This window comes from Sinocyclocheilus anshuiensis, unplaced genomic scaffold, assembly GCF_001515605.1.
Source record: "Sinocyclocheilus anshuiensis isolate Anshui unplaced genomic scaffold, SAMN03320099.WGS_v1.1 scaffold1430, whole genome shotgun sequence".
Classification (NCBI taxonomy): domain Eukaryota; kingdom Metazoa; phylum Chordata; class Actinopteri; order Cypriniformes; family Cyprinidae; genus Sinocyclocheilus; species Sinocyclocheilus anshuiensis.
In genome coordinates this window covers 114,357-139,041 of record NW_015555721.1, presented here as the reverse complement: position 1 = coordinate 139,041, position 24,685 = coordinate 114,357, and the positions used below count along the sequence as shown (strand labels likewise).

The 24,685-nt window shown below is 37.2% G+C and overlaps 1 protein-coding gene and 1 long non-coding RNA gene across 2 annotated transcripts in view; one reads left to right on the top strand and one right to left on the bottom strand.

The window, feature by feature from the left end:
• Window positions 1-24,685, bottom strand: part of LOC107672493 (inactive rhomboid protein 1-like) — a 72,002-nt gene that overhangs the window by 14,866 nt on the left and 32,451 nt on the right. The window contains exons 2-8 of the mRNA XM_016465706.1: window positions 10,771-10,916; window positions 10,550-10,689; window positions 8,542-8,649; window positions 4,267-4,480; window positions 3,984-4,190; window positions 791-913; window positions 544-704 (exon numbers count right to left, since the gene is read on the bottom strand). Coding sequence (XP_016321192.1) covers window positions 544-704; window positions 791-913; window positions 3,984-4,190; window positions 4,267-4,480; window positions 8,542-8,649; window positions 10,550-10,689; window positions 10,771-10,887 — 1,070 coding nt within the window. The 5' untranslated portion in view covers window positions 10,888-10,916. The remainder of the gene's footprint in view (window positions 1-543; window positions 705-790; window positions 914-3,983; window positions 4,191-4,266; window positions 4,481-8,541; window positions 8,650-10,549; window positions 10,690-10,770; window positions 10,917-24,685) is intronic.
• The window catches only part of LOC107672494 (uncharacterized), a 14,159-nt gene continuing 1,306 nt past the window's right edge, over window positions 11,833-24,685 (top strand). Inside the window, exons 1-2 of the long non-coding RNA XR_001632323.1 lie at window positions 11,833-11,843; window positions 12,543-12,546. This is a non-coding gene — a long non-coding RNA (uncharacterized LOC107672494). The remainder of the gene's footprint in view (window positions 11,844-12,542; window positions 12,547-24,685) is intronic.

Here is a 24,685-nt window from a genome sequence, read left to right as displayed (position 1 = left end):
ACAAGTATCCTAGACGATCCCAGGTTTTCAAATAGTTGTATCTCGGCCAAATATGGCCCTATCCTAACAAACCATACATCAATGGAAAGCTTATTTATTCAGCTTTAAAGATGATGTATAAATATCAATTTCAAAAAAGTGACCCTTGTGACTGGTTTTGTGCTCCAGGGTCACATATGTTTTCTCTTATATACACTTTTCAATTTTGTTTACTGTAACAAATACAGTATATTTAAAAATTTCCTTTTAATATTATTTTAATAATATTCTTAAAATATGAAATATTAATTAATCTTATATAAAAATATTATAATTATAAAATATATATATTTTTTAAAATCATTTTGAATTATTTATATGATATATTTCTGTAATTAAATGATATCACATACTTTAAAATAAAGTATTTTAAACAAAGTTAAAATACAGTGTCTGGAGCATCTCTGCAGCTAATAATCGTCTACTATAAAATATGTTTTGATATCGCAACACAATCATTGTGGGAGGAAAAATGACTTCATATAAACGTGTTGTGAATCTCACAGCATTAAGTGACTCCTCTCTAACTCGCTCTTGTCCAGCGCGCTGCCCGTCAGCTCCGACTCATCCAGCTGTTTGCTGTCCACGTCCTTCATGGTGGAGTCTGATGGAGACTCAAACACCTCATCGTGAAAGGTGGACATCTCTTCCTGCATCAGGACGTCCTGAGGCCAGACACACCATAAACACACATACTCGAAAAAGTCTCCCAAAAGCAAATGCATGTGCGATTTTTTTCCGGTTTGCTTACCCTGGCGAAGAACGATGTATCGAGTTCATCTGGAAAGTCCACGACATCTTCCTCAATAAAGCTAGCAGGTGTGAAGCTGCGCCTGTGAGCTCGTCTTAGTGTGCCCTCACGCAGCGAACGACCCTTAAAATACACATTAACAGACACTTTATCAGCATAGTTAGAGCAGTAGAAAAGTACTTGCTATAAAGACTACATATACTAAGAAAAAAATAAAAAATTATGAATAAAGAGACCTTTGACCTGTATATTCTGCTTCATGTTACTGGTCATTTTTAAGATTGAATGCGCACATTTGATTTATCTGAAGTGTCCTCATGAACTCAAACAACCTCAGATGACCCTTCGCTAAGCCCCACCTTACAAATGTTACTGAACAATCCTACTTAGCAGCTGCTCTAATTCGACATTATCAGACAAGCTTCTGCTCTGCTCTAATGTAGGTCTGTGGAGAATCTGCGCATTTGTTCAGGAAATTATCCCACAATACAGTACAACTTTTTTGCTCTGTCACTTATAATGAACCAAGAAGCTGAGACAGGATGTAGGCAATTTTCCACAAATCTGCATATAAACCTTGAAGGTCATGCTTTGAATTAAACTATGTTTGAACACCAACATTTGCTCCAAGGTCAGCAGGGAATAGTGACAGACGTATACATCGGCCAGGCCAGTTAATCAGTACCAGCATTGGCCATTGAAAAACCTATATTGGTTAATCACTATAAATTAATTTGCAGTCATTTAATTGTTAATTTTTAAAATAGTGGGTCTCATTCACTAACCAAAAAACTGTTTGTGAAATCTGTATATGAATGTTTGCAAACAAATCATGATTAATCAAAAATTTTAGTACTAAAATTTGTTCTAAATTTATGAAAAAATGTATGAAACCACACAAACACATACTCTGGATGGCTTTATAATCGTGTTAAGATTACATTTTATACATAAACATTTCATCTTAAATATATTTCATCATATAAAGAGAAAGTGTAAGAAAAGCAGGGATATAAACCTCAAGCTGTGAGGTTTCTCTGTATAACAACGCAGATGCACGTATAAGCTGTACAGCTTACCAATGAGAGGTCTGGAATAAGATGTGTTTGAACTGGTTTTGAGGATGGCACACTTGGCATTGCTTGATGATCTTGCTGTGTGCGCGCTCATCGTGCAAGAGTACACATTCAGAGAGTGCCATATGTTCACAGAGAGTGACGAAACACTGTAGAGACCCTTATATGAAGATGTTTTGGATGTCAGCACTTTTTTTTAAACAAAATGTCAACACCGTGATAATACCGTATACCATAATAAAAGCATCAGCAATTAATCGCAACATGAAAATTTGATACCGGCATATCCCTACATCAGTCACATAGCCACTTGTTTAGAAAACACCAAATTCGTTACCATTAGAATGAGATTAATAACGAATGTCTGTGAGTAATTATGCGTTGCGAGTTAGGCAGAATTTGTTTTTTATGAGAAGTTCTCCTGTGTGTATACAGTAAATATGAATAATTCACGCAATTATTAGTGAATGAGACCTATTGTTCTAGCATTATTAAACAATTTTATTCAGCTAAAACCGCAGATTTAAATGCGTTGCGCTGTTCCAAAAATGTTTAAATCTTGAATTTCTTCCTGTGGGACGTTTCAAAACATGTCTAACATGAGTTAGCAAACGGTTAATAGACCCTTAATCAGGTTAGATGCCATATTGAATCTAACACAGATGAAAACAAGGCTGTTACAGTCTTTACAATATCACGCACCGTATAAAGAGCTTAGATCACATCATTTGCACAGCTCACAACATTTAAAACTGTTTTAAGGAGTTTTTGTCTACTAAGACGTTTTGTCAGATGAACAGTCGGTATGATGTATGACTGTACTTCAGTCCCTCACAGCCTCGTTTTCATTCCTGTCAAAAATTAGTTGCTGCTACCCTGACTAAGGTCAATTATAATATCATTTTAAGTAAAAAAAAAAAAAAACCATTACATCTCTGCATACTTTGTTGTTTATTTTGTCGCAAAATGTAACTACATTATTGTCCAGCTCTTTATATAAATTTGGACATAGGGGAGAGCGGGGCACAACGTAACACTTTTTGACTTTCTCAAGTTTGTGTAAATCCACAAGGGGTTGAGATTATCATTTTTTTATCCACAATAGTTTTACACTTGTCTAGTACAAATACGTTGCTTTGTTTCATAATTACAGTGCATACATTTTTTTTAATTTACCCTCAAAAAATGGAAGTGAAATGTGACAACATGCCCCGTAGGTGGGGTACATTGTAACATCTGAGGGGCACGTTGTAACATGACTGTATGATAGCTTAAAATGTTATTTGATATATACAAGACAAACTCAAATATTTTGCCAATAAAATAAAATGATTAACTTTTTCAAATAAAATAATGCAGTTTTTTAAGAATGAAAAATAATCTAATTTTGGGGTTTGACAATGAACACATTGCAACCATGCTTGGGACGGCCCACATACACGAAGCCAAAATGCTTTACGTTTCTTGAAATAATAACTTCTGAACATTAAACATTGAATGTCAGTCTTTATTCACCTGTTTCTCGTGGTTTCTCATCTAAAGTGTTAAATAACAGATTGGAGATTAAAATAATAGCAGACTTGCCTCATTTTAAATGAATACTAAAAACTGAGAAAAACTGAGCCAGAAATGTACTTTTACTATACTAAAATAAATGTTCAGTGATATCTTTAAAAGATTTTTTAATTTTGGCACACTTTTTTCTCTATATAGTGTTGATATGGCAACAAGTAAATACCGCAAATTTTGTTATGCTAGCATATGTGGAAATATTCAAACCACGTGTGTTACAACTAACTCCGCATTACTTTGCGCCCCGCGCTCCCCTACTCACGCAGAGTGATACACACTATATAGCAAATCTCAACCGCTTGATTGCTTGTATCATCACAAGATGTAAACTATATCATCTTCCAGCTCTGACCTGCTAAATCTGACTAAGAAGGCATGAAGATATTAAGATGTTATAGACATTAACATCATGATTTTTTGCAAAGCTTTGTGTGAAATGTGCTACACAAATGACTTGACCTCTGGCCCAAACCAGACCAAAAACTAGTCTGTTATTTCCAGAAAAGTACAAAGTCACCTGAAACACAGGGTCTGATGATGCTCACCTTGACCAGAGCTGCTGCCGCTCTGAAGCTCATCTTGGCCACAGACTCGCGCTTGCGTCTGCGTGGGATGCGGTTCAGGCCTGAGCGAGAGCTGTTGAAGGAGCAGAGGGATGCCACGCCGGGGGTGATGGGAGTTTGAGGCACACTGTAGCCATCTACCTCCTCCACCATGCGAAACGCACGTCCTCGTGCCAACGGGTCCACAATCTGAACCAAGAGAGCACCGTTAAAAAGAAAAACAGGTGCACACAAAGTATTCCAGTGATAACGTCTGCTACTGTACCTTCTGCATGCCATGCTGAGATGAGGGCACGTATAGAGGCGGAGGGGTTTCTGTGCTGGTCAGGGAGATGTTGTCCTGGCTGGGCAGCTCCATCTCACGGATCACCTGAGGTTTCAGCTTGCCATAGCGCAGGCTGCAGTGTCGCAGGCTCTTCCTCTGCCATTTCTGCGTGGCGTCGCCGTCCTTACTGACCCCGAACCAGTCTGCCGTGCCCCTGAGAGCGATCGACACAACCCTTGTTCAGCTTGAGCTCCACAGATCACATGCGATCCCTGACTCTCTCGTGTTTCCCTGCAGCTGTGCGCTATAGCATGTTCTTGCACAATATCTGGACACCGCAATGGTAGTTTTCACAAATGTGTGTTTGGGTACAAATGAGATCAAGGAAATTTGGGTGAGGTAACTTTAACAAACTTCTAAGGAAATAGAGATGGGGCATGCCCAGGCATGCTTTAGAGTAAAGTCCTGTCACAAAAATGAAACCAAGCACACATACACACTGAGGAACATTAGGCTGGTGTCCGACCCGTCTGCACAGCTGCTTGGCTGTGTCATTCAAAAAAAAGAAAAACTAGGGAAACATCTGCTTCATAATGTCAAACGGCTGACATGTTTTCAAGTTCAACTATGACTCGTGTTTCAGTCAAACTGATGAATCAATATAAACCAGTATAAAATAAAAACAGAAAGTTCAGCAGTCCAGCAAACTGCAGCCTCGCCCACAAAAATAATCACATTTTATGAAATAAAAATACTCTGGGGTGGTCCATTACAAAAATGCACCATGGTAACTGTAGTTTCTGACAAAATAATAGAGTTGTTGTTACTGTCATGAATCCATAAATAGGTTTTGATATTTTCTGAAGAACAGGAGTGGTTTTGAGATACAGAATGAATCACCACTGTGCTATAGTCGGGGCCTAAAACATTTTACCACACCTGCCAATAGCCAGTAACTTTAGAAAATATACTGGCCATAAATATTTTTTATTAACCATTCAACTGTATGTGCATTAGCTCATTAAAGAACAGGCAGAATAAATTAAGGAAACACACCTAATTGCAACTATTATTAATATTATTAATAATGATATTATTATTATTATATTTTATGCATTTTTAATATCATTACTACTATTAATACTACTGTATTATTCTTTAATCAAATAATAAAAAAGAAACATATCAATAAAGAAATGATCAATATACTGGTTTGGAGTAATAATAATTGATAATAATTAATATGGGAGCCCATTCAGTGTCAGAATTTTTCTATCATTATGTTTTATTTCTTGTTTCATGACAGTGAGATTAGTTGAGATTACTTTTTTTTTTTAATTTTCTTTAATAAATAACCATGACATCTTAGCAGAAACTATGGTTATCAGAGTACTTTTTTTTGTAAGTGGTATGTTTGGAAATTGTGAAGTCCAGGAAGTTATAGATTTACAAATTATATTTTAGATCAACAATAAACTCCTCAAGACTGGACTATGCTTATATGATGTATATGATGTAAATAATACATATACTGTATTTCTCTCCATTTGTATTTGTGACCCTGGACCACAAAACCAGTTATAAGGCACACAGTTATATTTGTAGCAATAGCCAACATTGTTTGGGTCAAAATGATTGAGTTTTCTTTTATGCCAAAAATCATTAGGATATTAAGTAAAGATCATGTTCCATGAAGATATTTTGTACATTTCCCACCGTAAATATATCAAAACTTAATTTTTAATTAGTAATATGCGTTGCTAAGAACTTAATTTGGACAACTTTAACTGCGATTTTATATTTTTACTTGTATAGTTATTTAAATCTTAGTAGTTTTATTTTTATTTCTTGCATATAGATTTTTATTTGTATTTTTATCTTGGTGTTTTGGAGCTGCGGTAACAAACTTAATTTCCCTCCGAGGATTAATAAAGTATTTCTGATCTGATTTCTGATTTTCTCAATATTTTGATTTTTTTGCACCCTCAAGATTCCAGATTTTCAAATAGTTGTATCTCGGCCAAATATTGTCCTATCTTAACAAACCATACATCAAGCTTATTTATTCAGCTTTCAGATGATATATATCTCAATTTAAAAAAACTGCCCCTTATGACTGGTTTTGAGGTCCAGGGTCACATACGTGATTGTAAAATATGAATAAATACTATAATGGTATATAAATAAAATTAAAATAACACTGGTTTGTTTATCCATTGTTGTCCAGTATAAACTACATTGGGTGTCTATAAATAGGACACTGTTCACTAGAACACCTGGATCAGCATCACACCACACAGAGAGCAATCTAATCTCATCTTTCTGACTCACGAGATGGCAACAAACATGACTCAAATTGTGGCTTATTCTGTTTCATCTGAAAGAGTCTGGGCACAGTGTCAAACCGCACAAGAAAACTGAAGATGAATGTGCCGTGGGCTCATATAGCGGTATGAAGTATTGGAATGTTCTCTGTGATAAGCTCAATTCAGTTTTGAAGAATGGCAACAATGAGCCGTGTTGAAATCATAACGGTCAGAGACAGTGAAAGCATGTCATGATAAGAATCCTCATTTGTACCTAACAAAAGATTGAAGACTGAAGTCATGAACGGCATGACAACTGCTGAGAATCACAACCATGTGAAAACAAAACAACTCACAAACATTCAGTGATTTCAGACAAAATCATTCCCAATTTAACATGCACTGATGGAGAACGATTCCAATAGTGGTGTGGTGAAGTGAATAAAGTTTTTGACAGAAAGATTATAGACTCAAACACCACAATGGGTGACCTCTGGCAGTTTCTGGCTGGAGGTCTGTGAGGCATTAAACCAGAAAGTGACCAGTAAACATGGCTGTACTTTATGTGCTAGCCAGTGCTGTCTCTTTTAGCTAATGCTTACTGTTGCTCTGACTCAAACATGAAGGATCATGTCTGCTTACAACTGCTTTCAAATTTTCATAGTCATTCATTCTATATGTTTCCATTAATTACAAGCCGGAACCCGATGAAAACCTCAAGACATACAAAAACTGTCATAAACCAGTCTGAGTTTGTGTCAGGGTTCCCAGTGTAGCATATTGCTAAGCTAACAAACCAATACTTAAGCAGTAAAAATACACAGCATACACATTTTTTAAACTACAGTTCAGAATTTAGGGGTCAATGTGGTTTTTTCTTTCTGTTTTTAAAAGAAGAGGTGAAAATATCATTACAATTTAAAATAATAGTTTTGTATTTCATTACATTTTAAAATGTTATTTAATCCTGTGAAAACAAAACAACATTTTTTCAGCATCATTACTCCAGTCTTCAGTGTCACTTCCTTCAGAAATCATTCTAATATGCTGATTTGATGCTCAAGAAACCTTTTTTTTTTATTATCAGTGTTGAAAACAGTTGTGCTGCTTTATATTTTTGTGGAAACCGTGATTTTTTAAAAGATTTTTTTAGGATTCTTTAATGAATGGAAAGTTCAAAAGGACAAATATTTTGTAACATTATACATGTCTTAAATGTCTTTTAGTCAATTAAATGCATCCTTGTGGAATAAAGGTATCAATTAAAAACTAAAAAACTAAATCCAAACTTTTGAACATAGTGTACATAAAATATATATTAAACCTTAAACTGCTTAAACTGTTTATTTTAATATTTTCTTTGGAATCAAACACATTTCCACCATTTTTTTTTATGACTTTTCCAGTGATTTGTAATTACAGAACAAGAGTTTTTTATTTTTTTAAAGATTTTGCAGATTGGACTGCATTCACAAACTAGGAAAATAAATATCCACTATACAGTAGAAAGTTCCATTACTTTCCCACAACTTAAGATTGTAACAATTTCCATGATTTTTTTTTAGGTCTGACAATAAAAATTTTAAAATGTAACTATCAATATTATATTATTACATCACAATGCTGCTCAGCAAAAAATTATACAAAAGCTGTCACTGGGGCTGTACCTTATTACCCCTAAATGGTGCATATTAGTACTATAAAGCTACACATTACTACCTAAAGTGTACATATTAGTAGTTAAATAGCATATAGGATTAGTTAGTGGCAGCTTGTGTGCCTTATTTTCCTGTGAGTATGTATACTGTAAATGGCAATGGATGGTCTTTCACATGGGAACAACTACTATTACAACTGTAACATTGAAGCTGACTGAGCGAGAGATGGTACAGTGCCACGTGAACAGGTTCCCTTGTGTGTTTGTTGTGTGTGAGAGCTCCCTCGCCAGGCCTCCTGCGCTCCGCTGTACCTGAGCAGGGTTCTGGAGAGGGACTGATGCCGTCTGAAACCGTGCCGCCCTGCACGGTGACCCTTAATGGGCACAGTGTTAATCCTCTCAAAGTGCACCTTCCTGCTGCTGTGGACGGCCCGGGAGGATGGAGGGCGGCAGGAGAGGAAGAACAGGACGAGGAAAAGAAGCAGAAGAGAAAAAGATAAAAAGAAAAGAGTGAAGGAGAAGAACTGGAAAACAGATCAACAAGAGCCAGAGAGCAAGATTAGCAAGATGAGCAGAAGCAGAGTATTCCAGCAGAAGGGTTAGGTCATTATCAGCAAACTAGTGTAAAGAGTTAATGAGTAGCATATGAGTGAGACACATGTGCTAGTCACACATACACAAAAGGATGCACAGACATACACAAAACAAGTCGTCTACACAGAAACCATGTAAACAGGCCCACAAACACTAGTTATTTTCAGATTTGGTTTATGGAGCCATGAAATGAGGAATTTCAAACCCTCCGGCACAGGAATCACATGCACATTCCTATTACAGCTCAACCCAAAACAATCTCAGCAAACAAATCATAAAAAAGCCTGGCAACATTGGCTTGCAACCAGTAAGGTGCTACAGTGTTGACTGCAGAATCACACTCGATTCACAGATGCAAGATCGAGAACAAAGTATGCAGGATCATGGGCTACATTAATGCGCATTCATCCAATTAAAACTCCTACAACAAGATTAAAATGCTATGAAATGAATGCTGGTGTAGTCATTTAGCTTTGTTCCAAAATGCAGTGAGCTGCATTCTAAAGAATTGGTTACATTCACCGTTGTTTGACGAATTTTTACATATACGAAATCTAGTCATTTCAATAGGAATACATGTTATTGGGAATTTCACACACATATTTGGCAATGCGTGCAAGTCGGTCATGCAGATCGCTGAGTTGAGTAACAAAAAGTTGTTTGGTTTGTTTCAGCTGTGCTTCATAGTTCTCTATATTGATAATAGACAACAGACCTGTTTTTTGCTTGTGAAATTTCACCAAAATTTTGCTAATGTATCTTAAATGGATAGTTCACCCCAAAATGAAAATTCTGTCATTAATTTCTCAACCTCATGTCGTTCCAAACCCGTAAGACCTTCTTTCATCTTCTGAACACAAATTAAGATATTTTTGATGAAATTCGAGAGCTTTCTGACCCTGCATAGACAGCAACACAACTGACTTGTTCAAGGCCCAGAAAGGTAGTAAGAACATTGTTAAAATAGACCATGTGACATCAGTTGTTCAACTGTAAATTTATGAAGCTACGAGAATACTTTTTGTGCGCAAAGATTTGACAAAGACTGACACGGAAGAGAATAAATTGTTGAATAAAGTCGTTTTCTTTGCGCACAAAAAATATTCTTGTAGCTTCATAAAATTAAGGTTGAATCAATAGTCAAATGGACTATTTTACCAATGTCCTTATGGTCAGAAAGCTCTTGGATTTCATCAAAAATATCTTAATTTGTGTTCTGAAGTTGAACGAAGGTCTTGCTGGTTTGGAACGACATGAGGGTGAGTAATTAATGACAGAATTTTCATTTTTGGGTGAATTACACCTTTAAAGTAGCATCCTAACTCAGATAGAAACCGTGGTTAATTTTCGTAAGGGTTGTCACTCTAAAAGCATAAACATAATAGCAGACAAATATTAGGGAAAAAACTGTTTTTACAGACATTCTGTGAAATTTAATGAATTAAATATATATTAATAAATATTATGACATTTTTCTCACTTCGTCCAGCATTTAGTGAGGTTGTCTCATTGCATTATGTGATTGACTTCTCAAAGGACACACACAATGCTGCCAAAACAAGCTGTCTTGTACTACCGTTTAGACCAGTCTTGCTTTAAAATGTCTATTGAGACAGCTTACTAGGTTTCGGAACAGAGTTCGACCTTTGGAAAAGATGTGAATCTCAAACCTAATGGCTTTTTAAGAGCAGATGTGAGTAACAGCCACATGTAATGCCTCTCCTACCTCTTGATGGTTTGTGTGATTGAAGACTGACGCTGGAAAGCAGCTCGCCGGGGGTCAAAGAGGTCATGTGGAGGAGAGGGGAGATGAGATGTTTCCACAGGCATACTGACGCTGCGATGGAAACCATGCCTCTTCACGGGCTGCAAAAGAGAGACATGGACAGGATTGGAAACCAGAGGTACACTATGCACTTAAGATGAGGTAGATAACGGTGCTTGTACCTGAACAAAAGCTGGAGCTTCGTCCACGGACACCTGAGCGGTGGGAATGTCCAGTTTTAGCCATGGCGGCTTCTTGCGTTGCAGGCTGCTGGTGCTGTCGCGTCTGGGTTCAGCCATGCTGCCTGCCTCTCCCTAGACCTGCCAGCTACAGAGAGAGAGAAAACCAGATGAAGAGAGAGGTGGATTCTCAAAAGAACTGCACAGTGTGCCAGGAAATCCCAAATTCAAACAGTTACTCTTCAAAGTTGAGGCTTTGTTGTGCTGATAAGGTTCATGACTAATGTAGGGAATGGGACACTAGCGCATTGCTCACTGCATACTGCACAATATATGCTGTATACTGCCTCATGGCTCAACAATAAGGATTTTTTTCTGATAGAATTCTTGCCAATATTGTCATGAGCTCCACACAACAACAGAAGCTATTTTTAGTAACACATTTATACGTCACATAAAAATGTACATTTAATACTTCAGTAACACCAAGCTTGCTTAAAAATAATTTGTTTTTAATTATTATATTTAGATTTAAATGTATTGTAATTATTTATAATATACACTATACACTTTTTTCTTTAAAAGAAGTATATTATGCTGCATTTATTTAATAAAAAATACAGTAAAATCTGTAATATTGTGAAATAGTATTACAATTTGAAATAAGCTGTTTTCTATTTGAATATATTTTAAAATGTAATTTATTCCTGTGATGTAAATCTGAATTTTCAGCATCATTACTCCAGTCTTCAGTCTCACATGATCCTTCAGAAATCATTCTAATATGATGATTTGCTGCTCAAGGAATATTTACTCTTATAATTATTTAAAAATTGTTGTGCTGCGTAATAAAGTGAGGAAAGTGTGGAAGTGTTTTTCTTTTTTGATTCTTTTCGATGAACAAAGTCAGGACAGATTGGCTCTTGCTGTTTTGAGGGCTGCTTTATCTCCTGATCTGAATGCTTCATCTCTGGTCTTTAGCAGCCCACGAACCTCTGCTGTCATCCACGGCTTTTGGTTTGCAAGTGTGGTGATGGTCTTGGTGACTAACATGTTGGTAGAACTTTGGCAACACTGTCTTTAAGTTTGCGTGGTTGAAGTCACCGGCTATTATGAAAAAGACGTCAGGGTTATTGGTTTGTTGTTCGCTGAAGGCGATGTACAGCTCGCGAAGCGCGTCCTTACCGTTTGCACACGGGGGGATGTAAGGGTTCGGCTTCAGCAGCAGACAGAGGCCTCGTAGCTTCTCAGTAGTCACCGGCGAAAGCTGTTGTTTGTACTCACTGCCGATTTCCAGAAGGCTCTGTCGATCATAGATGTGTTTCCGAGTGTTTATCTGTTGATTTTGCGATAAGATAAGATGAGACTCATCGATAAGATGAGATTTGTACTGTGGGGGTGGAAAAGTTTATTGTCAATAGATTAAGCCTATAAGCCACTGGCTTTACACTAGCCTCTCATTAAAAGTGCTGCTTTGTGGCGAAGCAGGAATTTTGTGAGAGGCCATCATCAGTGTGTCTTCCCGCTGCATATTCCCACACAGCCTGAGCAGAGTGTTTTCCAGATCACTGCAGCATGCAACCAGCAGCTGAAGAGCACTAAACCGACACTCTTTCTGCTTTCTTCCATTCACTGAATACTGCTTGTCAAGATGTCAGTTCAGTGCAGCCTGCATTTCTACAGAATAGAGATCTATCCAACCTGAGACTGTTTGTGCGTTTTGGGCCGAGGTCAGGTCAGGTCTTCATGCTATCAGTTTTTTATATCAACTTCAGGTTTGTTATTGAAGAAAAATTGTTTTTGTCTCATTTAAGTGATCTGGTTTGGGGTTTATCTTAATGCCTGAGCATTTCTACTACAGTTCAGTTGATGTAAGTTACTTTGGATAAAAGCATCTGCCTAATGTGTAAATGTAAAGTGAAACATATAATTTAATATGACTTAAGATATTATTTATTGTTTAAAAATTTATTTAAAAGAGTAAAATAGTTGAATATTTATAAATACTGCAGAGAATGACTCCTAATGACTCCTGATTGTTAAAAAATACAATTAAGCAAATATTAAGCAAAAATTAAACAACTTTTCTACAGAATTGTGTATATGTATGTATATATATATATATATACATATTTGTACAACTTTTTTTATGACTATCTTCAAAATTGTCATATACAGTAAACATCCAACGTCATAAATGAGTCAGATGTTAAATCAATAACTGCACTGATGGACTTAAGTAATTCATGAGTAAGACTGACTCATACAATAACTTGTCAGTTTGTGGGTCTTTTTGACTGACTAATAGCTCATAAGAGTCAATTATACATGACTACAATGGTCCATCTGTGTTTTTGCTTTCGCATGCATCCAGTGAAGACAAAACAATAGAAAGACAAGTTTATTGTCTTCGCATTATTTCACATATCTCATCACATTCAATTCTGACTTCAAACTCAGATGAAAATTTCATTTCTTTTGCTTTGGTGCAGTTGATTCAGCAGAGGCACAGTTACAAACACTCGATATTCTTCTGCAACTCATTTTTTATTTAAAAAGCCCTTGCTCTGTCTAGGGAGTGACATGGAGGCAAAGGTAGTCATTCTGGGATATACATTCACCCCTCGGGAAGGCCTCCAGATCTGTTCTTGGTTACTCTTAACATAACAGATTTAACACCACTCTTTTAAGCTCCCATGATGGAGTGATGATGGAAGCTACTGTGAAAAATATAAATCACAGAAACACACAGTCAAACAGAAGTTCATAAATCTTGAATCTAGCAAAACCCGAGTGAAAGTTTAAACTTTAAACTCATCAAAATAGTTCCTTATCAGCAGCACCAGACAAGAAAGAACCCAGCGTCTGCAGCTCATGGTGGAAAGTTAAACACTCTCCTTGTCCATGAGAAAGTTTCTGCCCGCTGAAGAGGAATTTGGACTGATATCATCACTGGCCTTTCAGTATGTGTGCCGTGTGATGACTGTGAGATTACAGGGCAGACAGGGGCAAAGCCCCAGCTTTGAGGACACCCCTGTCGGGCCATGCCAATGGTTTTCCACCACAGGCAAGGGCTGGGCTCTATAGGTCGAAATTTAATCAGTCTCAGAATTTTGTTACAACAAAAAATGAACGGAACAGTTTGCATAAATCGTTTTGAGTTATGACAACTTCTAATGAAATTATGTTCAACCAACAACCAATTAAGTTCCTGTAACACTAACAAATCCTCATTTTGTACTTCTAATTTGTGTTACGCCTACATCCTATGTCATCCGCTGGAACGCCACTCTCTCATGAACGTGCATACAACAGTTAGGAGAAGCTGGAAATTACAATTTATAAAGTTTTAAATATGGATATTTTCTTACACAAACATATCGATTCGCTTCAGAAGGTCTTTATTCACCCCCCTGTTATATTCGTCTGAAAGAAGAAAGTCTTATACACCTAGGATGGCTTGAGAGTGAGCAAATCATGGGCTAATTTTCATTTTTAAGTGAACTATCCCTACAACGCAGAAACAGTTTAAATTAGACAATAATTACATCAAAGTTGATGTAAAGGTTTTTAATTTGAATCCATGCATTTATTTAAGTTGTGGTAACACGTCACCTGAATGTTTTTAGAGTGGCATGTAATTTCGAAAGTAGGTCCAAATAGCCAGTGCAAAGTAGATTTAAGTGAATGAAAAAATAGTGATAAAGTAGTATTGATATTAATAAATGTTATTTTATTTTATTGTTTTATATAATATATAGCAATAAACACCAACACATTAAAGAATTGTGTAAATGCCACACAGAGACTTTTGTAATTCACAATTTTAATGATGATGCAAACGAATATCTGTTTTGAACTTACTCAAACACTGTAAAAAGTGATTTTTCAAAGATTATTGGAGTATATATTAGAAGAAAATACTATTTCAGTCTACGTCAAAATTTAATGTTTAAATCAATGTGTTACTTGCCATTCCTTTTTAATTATTTACCAGCAATTTCTGAGTAAAAACTTTTTACTGCCCATTTTTTTGTTCAGTGTAGCTGCAAGAAAACTTGCCAAGCATATAGTCTATAAATTCGCAACAAATTTCTTCCATATTTTCTTCTGTATTGTAATGAACATATATCTGAGTGCAACGACTTATGCAGGGTTTTGGTAGTGTCCATCGGTTGTTGATTGGATTTTCAGATGTGGACACTGCAATTAATAATAATGGAGGCACATCTGAATGACAGTTGTGAACGAATCATTCATAAAAAAAGTTCAATAAAATGCATTTAGAGAATAGATGGTAAATTTTCATTTCATGCTAAGTTGCCAACTTCAAAATAAAAACTGAACTGACATACTAAAAACTGCATTAAGATCATTGCAATATTCAAATTTTTTTAAATGAAAGAAGTCAAAAACTTACCGCAAATATTCCAAAAATGATTTGCTATATATTGACCAGCCCCACCACAGAAAGGAACCACCTGTCAGGTTCAATATCCGAACAGACCCATTCCAGAAATCGAATCCTGACATTCAAGCATGTCAGAACCCAAACTGGCTAATTCTGAAAGGCAGCGATTATGTTTGACGCAGGAGTCAGAAAAGAGAAGACGCAGTTGTGCTGTGTGATAGACCGCTGGAGAGGCCTGAGGGGACACACATGAAAACCTCCCATCAGTCCTTGAGCCGGAACAAACCACCGTGACTGCTTAATGTCTGTATCAGTATCCACCATCATCTCATTAATCTGGCCACTAAATCACACGACAGGCTGATTACCGACTGCATGAGAGCCATCAGCCCTGGGTCTGCACACTGCATTGTGAGATTGTGGTAATTATCTTCTACACCCCTGTCATTTGACTCCAACCCCTGCAGCAGTGCTTCCTGAGAAGCTAATGCCACAGCCTGGGTTTATGTTGCAGAGGCCTAAGGTTAGTTTGAAAGTGCACTGATGTTACATCCTCAGCATTTAATTCCCTTCAGCTTTACTGTCACATCTTAAACATTATAGCACCTGTCAATCACTGAAGCATGTTTTGGGGCGAGACTTCATGCTGGTTTCTCTCTAGGGCTAGGCTGTGCATGTACGGACACTGCACAAGGCTGCACATGTCGGATATCCCCAGGAGAACCATGGGAAGAACAGCACAAGGCCAGCTGTGTGTTTTGCAGCACTTCATAAACTGCCAGCATGTGTGTAAGATGCTGGGCAGCTGTAGTTCAATGCATAATGTAGATGTGATGAGATATTTACAGTTATATTATATACAGTCATATTCTATTAACATTTTTAACTAAAGCGACTAACAGTACACAGAACTCTGGAGTAAGTTCACACTCACAAAAAAAATAAATAAATCACTATTTGTGTAATCTGTTCACCTTCATGTCACTTCAAACATATGTTTGCATTTTTGTGTAATGCAAAAAGAGTTATCGGTAACACGTTATCCTTTTTCATTCACACAACTTGCAAAAAATACAGTACCATTCAACCACCAAGTTGAATGGTCTTATTATTTTTTTTTTGTAAGAAATTCATATTTTTATTCAGCAAGTATGGATTAAATTGATCAAAAGTGCCAGTAAACGCATTTGTAATGTTACAAAAAAATAATATTTACAATATATATTATTTTGTATTTTTTATCTTTTTATCAAAGAATCCGGAACAGTATGTATCACAATTTCCCCTAGCAAAAATAGTAAGCAGAATAACTGTTTTCAACATTCATAGTAATAATAATAATTAATGTTTCTTGAGCAGCAAATCATCATATTAGTCATAAGGGTCAATTTTTTTGAAACTGAGATTTATACATCATCTGAAAGCTGAATAAATAAGCTTTCCATTGATGTATGGTTTGTTAGGACAATCTTTGGCCGAGATACAACTATTTGAAAATCTGGAATCTGAGGGATCATGTGACGCTGAAGACTGGAGTAATGATGCTGAAAATGTAGCTTTGCATCACAGGAATAAAGGAATATATTTTAAATTATATGTTGAAATAGAAAACAATGTTTTAGTGATATTTCACAATATTACTGTTTTTACTATATTTTTTATCAAGTAAATGCAGCCTTGGTGAGCAGAAGAGGCTTTTTTCAAAAACATTAAGAAATCGTACTAACCCTTTTTAAGGTAGTGCATGTATAAATGTTAGTTATTGCATTACCTAATGTTAACAAACATACAGAACCTGAATGTGAAGTGATTTAGCAAAATGTCCATGCTGCTCTTTTCCATTCAATAAAAGTTGATAGGGACCAGTGGAATCATAAAAGTGGTCCACATGACACTAAAGTCTTTTGTATTTTGAAGCCATGCGATAGCCTTGTATGATGAACAGATCCAAATTTAATTTGAGTGAAATGTAATTTTTGAACCATCTCTTTAGGTGCCCTGTTCAAAGTCACAGTGCTGATATACAGTTCATGTGAGGTTTGAAAATAAAGCCTTTCAGTCAGCAGCCCAGATCTTGACACATCCACATCACACAAAGTTATTAATTAGGAAATTTTATGAAGGATTTTTTAAATATCCTCTACCGTCAGAGGAGACAGTTTGGCAGGTCATGGGAAGGATATCCTTGAGGAGGGATACCACAGATTGAATTCTACACATGGCTGCCATCCAAAGGATATGAGACTTCTTTAAAGGTTTTCATTCAGATTTATGCTTCCACACAGAAAAGGAAGTAGCCCTCTCAAGAGCTTCAAAAAGATCACTTGTATCAAAGTTACGATGCAAGTGAATAGTACCATGTTGAGATGTCAAACATACTTTTAAGGAACGCTTATCTGACGGAAACTTCCATTTTAAGACAGCTTGTGCTAATGGGACAAAATTAGCGTTGTAGAATTCGCTCTTCCTGGCTACACCACATGTGGCGTCACTAAATGTTTTTCTTTAAAATCCAAGCTCTTTATGTAGCCATGTAGTGATTTGTTTTGACTGTACGATTAGATCAAGAGAAAGAAAATCTTGGCTTTCATCTTGACGTTACATTGTTCTCGATTAGCTTCCTGCCCTTGTGTTACCCCAGGCAAGAGCCTGCCACGAGCGCACTGGAGACATACAGTTTAGCCTCTGCTGGTCTGGATCCCCGAAGGGAGGAGGACTGAAGGCCTGGAGTACGACAGGCCGTGGTGTAGAGGAAGGGACCTTAGGAGCATAACCCGCTCGAGCGAACAGAAACGCTTTGGCCAGACCAGGCACAAAGTCAAGATAAGACGGGGCCACTGACAGGGCCTGCAGATCCCCAACTCTTTTGAGAGAAGATATCGCCAAAAGCAAGGTAGGGGGGAAGTACCGCAGCGCGGGCTTCCGAACCCCGAGAGCGGGCGCTGGATCTGGTGGTTAAGGAAGTAGATACGGACGCACCCGTCTACATTCCCTCCACCGGATCCATATGCGAAACCCACGAGCACAGCCGCGGCTCCGACTCGGCGAAAGTGGGGCCGGCACTGCGAGAAACGACCCCATCTATTGGTCTGATTACACACGAGGTTCAGAGCCGGTCACACTGAAGGGCATTCCCTAAGCGTCTTCTGACGCAGCTCGAGTTCCTGAAGAGGAACTTCCTGTTTTAAGACATAATCCATCAGATACATTGAAACTACGGCTGGTATTTACAGAAAACTAAAGTGTTGCTTACAGTTTTTTTCAAATGACCTACAGCCAATGAGAGACCAAGATACAGGGCAGCGGGAAGTTCGGGGATGAGTTATAAGAAACGTAGTTTGCGAACCAGTGTTGCCAAATTTTGTGTTTGCAATTCTTGTATTTGTGTGTAAAGTTTTGAAAAAAAAAGAGGCAAAGTTTTGAAAATGTGTGTAAGCAGTTGAAAAAATACTGTAAACTAGTGCAGGTGCAGTGTTTAAAACAGGGAATTCAAGATATAGGATAACATGCAAACACAGACTGGCTGTTGAGTTTTCTCTCGCTAAGACACAACAGTCTTTTGTATACGGGCTTTATTCTCCTTTTATGATTTCTATGATCCGTTCACACCACAACCGAGTACAATAACTGGTTGAATGAGTGCTAGTCATGCATGACAGGTTGTGTATTAATGGATAGAGCCACTGTTAGAGCGGGTGAGGGTATAGATGCTGTGTGTGTGTGTGTGTGTGTGTGTGTGTGTTGGGGTGGTGAGCTGCTGTACTGCACATTGTGCATTTTTCAGCAAGCCTTCTGTTTCCACATCTCAAGCCACTCAGGACAGACCCTCACCACCAGCAGACCAAATGGAAACTTCCTGTCTGAGATTTTCCACCATTTGAGCCTAATATAGAACACCCTGGCAAGCAAGATACTATTGTTTTTGGAGAAATCTATCTGATTGGACGACCTGCCACTGCCATTTGTTAGTCAGAAAAGTTAAACTTGTATAATTAGATGTTAAAATCTTTCCCCTATCCCAGTTTAATATGCAGCGTCTATGATAGGGTTGGGTATAATTTGGGTTTTTTACGATACCGGTGGAGGGCGCCCTCGCGCAGAAACTCCACATGAGTATCACAGAAGGAATATAACTCAGGAAATCCCTAATATGGACAAAGGCATTGCTATCTGTAACTGAGTAAACAGAAGATATAAACGTTTTGAATGATAAAACAAAGACAATAAACACTCGACTGCGACAATGTATTGTTTATCCAACATGGACACTCGCGTTACTACAAAGATGTGTTGGATTTGTATTATTAGAGTTTTCCGACTTGCATTCGTGAATTTTCTTAGTCGGGAAATAATTTTTCACGTGCGTTGCCGGTGATCCTTATGTCCGTTTCAGAGAACCAGAGGACAAATATTTCAATCGATCGCTCAAGCATTTAAGTGGCACCGAAATGAGTAGGGTTGGGTATCGAAAACCGGTTCCATTTTAGAACCGGTTCCAAATTTCCAAGGACCGGGGTATTCGATAAGACGCGTGCATTTCGATTCTGATTAACGATTCCTGCGTTTGCCTTTTAATGTGATCAAACACGATTTAAGTACAGGAACGGAAAGAACTTGCGCCCTGTTTGAGTGCAGCGCACACGAAGCGCAAGAGCGAGCACAGAGGTTGCGGTACGGGTTCACGGTTTGTGTCCGTTCTCGAACCGTTCCGTGTATTTCCACTGTAGAAAAGGTTGTTCCGAGCCGAAACTGACTTCTTTCATATTTGTCGACCAGTATGCAGAAACTACATCAGTGTATTATATTGGATTTTTTATCTTATTGGAATCGAAACTAGGAATCGATAAGAATCGGAATCGATAAGCAGAATCAGAATCGGAATCGGTGAAATTCAAACGATACCCAGCCCTAGAAATGAGGCACCGAAATCTGCATTCTGATTCGGTTCTAGTACATACCGGTTACATAGGTACCATGCGGTTTCAGTACCCAACCCTAGTCTATGACAAGTATAACCCTATTATCAAAACAGGGTTTTCAGTTTAGTTTAACCAATGGCAGCTGCGTTGTTCCTTGTTAAAAACAGTGACTGTATCCGAAATCACATACTATATAGTATGCAAAAAATAGTATGTGAAAAGAAAAGTATGTCTAAATTCACAGTATTCATAAAACACCAAGCAAAAAAAATGACCTATTTCTGGCAAGATTTTGAAGTGTGTATCCAATGGATGCTTTACTATCCCATGAGGTCATGGGAGGGGATTTGGGGGTGAGTAAATTATCAGGAAATTTTTATTCTGAAAGTGAACTAATGCTTTAACGGACACAAATAGTAGTGCAGAAATTACAGACTTCACCTTTTAAAATGATAGTTCATAAAATAAAATAAAAGAATGGGTCTGCTTCTCACAAAAAGCTGTATATATATTTTTTAAATTGACAGTAACATTCCGCATTAATTTTCATTGTACAGAAGAGAGCAGCTTGGACATTCAGCAAAATGTCTTATTTTGTGTTTACCAGAAATTTGGAAGAACATAAGGTTGAGCTGTGTGAATCTTTCATGAGAACATTCCCTCTAGAAAGCACTTCAGACTCATGTGAAGAGGAGAGCACTGAGTTCAAGCCAACCCAATCTTATGAGAAAAACATAACTATTTTATGAGCTGATTTCATATGAATTTGTATGACGAACACTTACGAATTGTGTAAGTATACTGTAGATAGACACTGTGTTGTGTGCAGGTTCTCAAGTCTTGCATGTGTTTGTGTTTATTTGGGGTAACAGGGTTAGATGAAAGAGCCCCAGGCCAGAAGGAAGAGGTTTAATCAGTGGGGTAGAGAACACAGTGATGGATGACCTCATTTATTTGTGTGTTTGAAACACTGGTCACTTCCTTCCTAAAGGCTGAACATCCTGGCCTTCAGGAAGGCTTCTCTCTCTCTTCCTCTTTCTGTCTCGCTCCCCACAATTTCTTGGACCCATAGTTCTTGTACACACAAGTGGCCGCTCTGCTTGCAGCATTTATAATGTGATGTCTTTATTTCTCAGTCACAGAGAGTTTAAACTCTCCCAGTTGCACACACACCAAAAAGCAGCCAACACTGTTATTTCTGCCCATGCCAAACTAACTCTTCCTATCCTCTTGTACACTTCCAGCAGTGTGCCGAGAGGATCTGCTCAGTCTCAACAAATCAGCCTGAAAGGAATTCCCCCTTTACTCCCAAACATGGAAAGACTGACAGTTGGATTTTAAACTGTAGCATTGTGTAACTATTCTATCCAGACACTGTGCAAGTCAATGGTCGTGATTAAAAAGATACACATGTGGGAAGTGTGCACAATCAGTGCGATCATGATTCAAAAAAATCAAACAGTTGACGGTAGCCATTGACTTCCATAGTATTTTTTTTCCATAGTATGGAGTACCGTCAACTGTTCGGTTACCAACATTCTTCAAAATATCGTCTTTTATGAGCAACAGAAGAAAGAAACTCATTCAGGTTTGAGGTAAATGATGACAGAATTTACATTTCAGAATTTACACTTCAAGAAAAATGTACTATAGGAGTGTCCCCTTTAATAAAAGATTTCAACAATGACCACATCATGACATTTTTGATTAACAAAGGCATTTTATATTAATGTGCTTTGCTTTGGTACCGAAATTGGTACCGAGAACCGTGGATTTTCACTGGTATTGGTACCGAATACTGAAATTTTGGTACCGTGACAACACTAATTCTGATTATGTATGCGTTCTGTTAAAGTGATATTGCCATAAACTGATTTTTTTTCTAGAAATCCTATGATTTAGAAATGCTTATATTAATCAGATTTCTGTGTAATGTTAAGCCTTATTGAGAATATATATATACTGTCAGTGAAATTATGAGATATTACAAGGCAGTTGTGAAATGTCACACTATTAAAAAAAAATTCTAAGAGGAGATAGATTTGTGACTATAAATTACCGTACACTGAATAACATTTATTTTGAAATTAAATGGCAAGAGTAAACATCTCCAATATTTTTCTAAGTACTTTTAGAAGAAACATTATATTTCATGGTGAAGCGTGTAATTTCTGCACCACTAGAATTACCCAAAAATAAATTAATAAAATAAATTAATAAAAATACATCAAAAGGGTATAGAATGTGCTGTTTTGCAGTTTGGTTGGCCAAACAGAAAATGTTCAGCTAATGCTGTGTGTCAGGCTGGATGGATGAGGTCTCTGGATGGAATATGAGAAAGCAGATTTACAAAATCTGCAAAAATACAAACATTTTTAGTAGTTATTTATCAAATAAAACAGAACTCCATTATCTCCAGCGCTACACAAGAGCAACCTCAGAGCAATATGATATTTCTCTAGGTGTGTGTTCTGTTGTAACTATAGCTCATCTTCAGTCTATCAAGTGCATAAAGTGCAGATTCAGTCTTTTTTTAAATCTTTTTATAGCTCACCAATTATGAAGCTGACAACAGCAGGGGAGCTGCTCAAGCTTGGTGGATGATTCTGGACAACTTTTGAAACAGATTAGGAGTCTAAAAATAAAGCCCATCATCTAGGAGGAGAGAGAGCCAGGTGACTGTGCTGCTTACTGCATGCACACTGCTGCCAGAATGACATAACCAACGAGCTTACACTTGCTTCTGCTTGTGCCTCGTCTTCTTATGAAGGACAAGCCGGTATGACAATTAAACATACTTCAGCAGAAATAAGAAAGAAGTTCTAAAAAAGGCTTCAATATGAAATCATATATTTCCTAATAAGTAATCCTGGTCTGTGCACAATTCGCTGTCATTCCAAAGGTAAAAACTTTCAAAATCTTCCAAAACTCTATGCCATAATGCTGGGGTGTCATAGGTAAATCTACGCAGAAACCTTATGCTTCGTCCCAATTCACATACTATCCGTACTAAATATTTCAAAATAGAATTAGGAGCCGTTCAAACACAGAACGTGTCCTCGTGTCTAAAATGCGAGATGTGAACGAGACATGAGGTAATCTGACAGCAATGCATTCAATCTTCCACTAACGCTGTCTCTCATCGTTAGCCTCTGCTCTGCCTGTGGACATTCATGTGTTTTGTAGGAAGCGTGGCTTTGGAGAGTGATTTGCAGGGAGGGTGGGATCTTATGCTTTCAAATTAGGTTGCTATTGCTATCCTCTCCGAAATCGCCTTCCTTACCTTCAACATGACACGGCATCTTAAAAATTCAGTGCTCATGTGTGAAATGCTGTCATACACGTCTGTCTAGTGCATGTTTACATAGAAAAACAATGGAAAAGTAGCGCACTGGAATGGAAAAATGTGTTCTGTTTGAACGGCCCCTTAGTATGTCCCAAATCATAGTATGTTAAAGGGGTCATCAGAAGTTGATATGATTCTTTAGGGTCTTAATGAAAAGTCTATAACATACTTTGGTTAAAATTTCTCAATGGTAGTGTAAAACAACACCCTTTTTACTAGGGCTGGGTAAAAAAATATCGATATCTCGATTTTAATCGATTCTCATTTTTACGGAACAATATCGATTCTTAAATCCCAAGAATCGATTAGTCTAGCCTGTTTTCAGTTAATGGACAGAACGTTGAAGGGCACCTCCCATCCAATAAATTGCAATAAGCATTGTGCTTTGGCAGTGGTGGACAGTAACGGAGTAGTTTTACTTCGTTACTGTACTTAAGTACATTTTTCAAGCATCTGTACTTTACTGGAGTAATTTTATTTTGAGTAACTTTTACTTTTACTTCATTCACTACATTCCAAAGCATAAGATCATACTTTTTACTTCACTACATTTCATAAAACATATTGTTACTCCTTATAATATATCATGTGCTCTGACACGCAGAAGCGGTGTCTGATTCATGAACGAACTGATTCTTTTCAATGAACCTTTTAAATCGGTTCATTCACAAATTGGAATGATCCGATTGTAGCTGTTCTCGAGTCGACAACTCACTGATTCAAATGAACCGTTTAGTGCGAGTCTCCAGTGAACTGAATTCAGAAGTAAGAACCGGGACTGATGCTGCTAAAAGTAAGCTACTAATGTTGAATTTTAGGATTAATTATTGTAACTGAAAATCATATTTAGGTCAAAACTGTCAGTTGTTTGTGAACTAAATCTGCTGTAAAGGGTGATCTATTTAAGCCCACTGAAATGCTTGAATGCAGACACATCAACATCAGTGTCTCTACGTTTTAGGTAAATAAAAACATTAAAATAACAGATTAAAATAACTCATGCACGTTCATATTCCCCACTGCTGTAACGTTAACAGTTTTATTAAAATGCTACGCATTTAGCCCTATGTGACGTCTGTTTTTATATTGTTTATCAACAGTATACATTTTTATATTGTTTGGATTAACTAGCGGAGTAGACAGATATGAATGTTTATTCATAACCATACTGAAAATAAGTAAATATTGTTAGCTGATGCTAACTGTCTAGCTAACAAGCTTGCTGGTGCTAAGTTGAGGTAA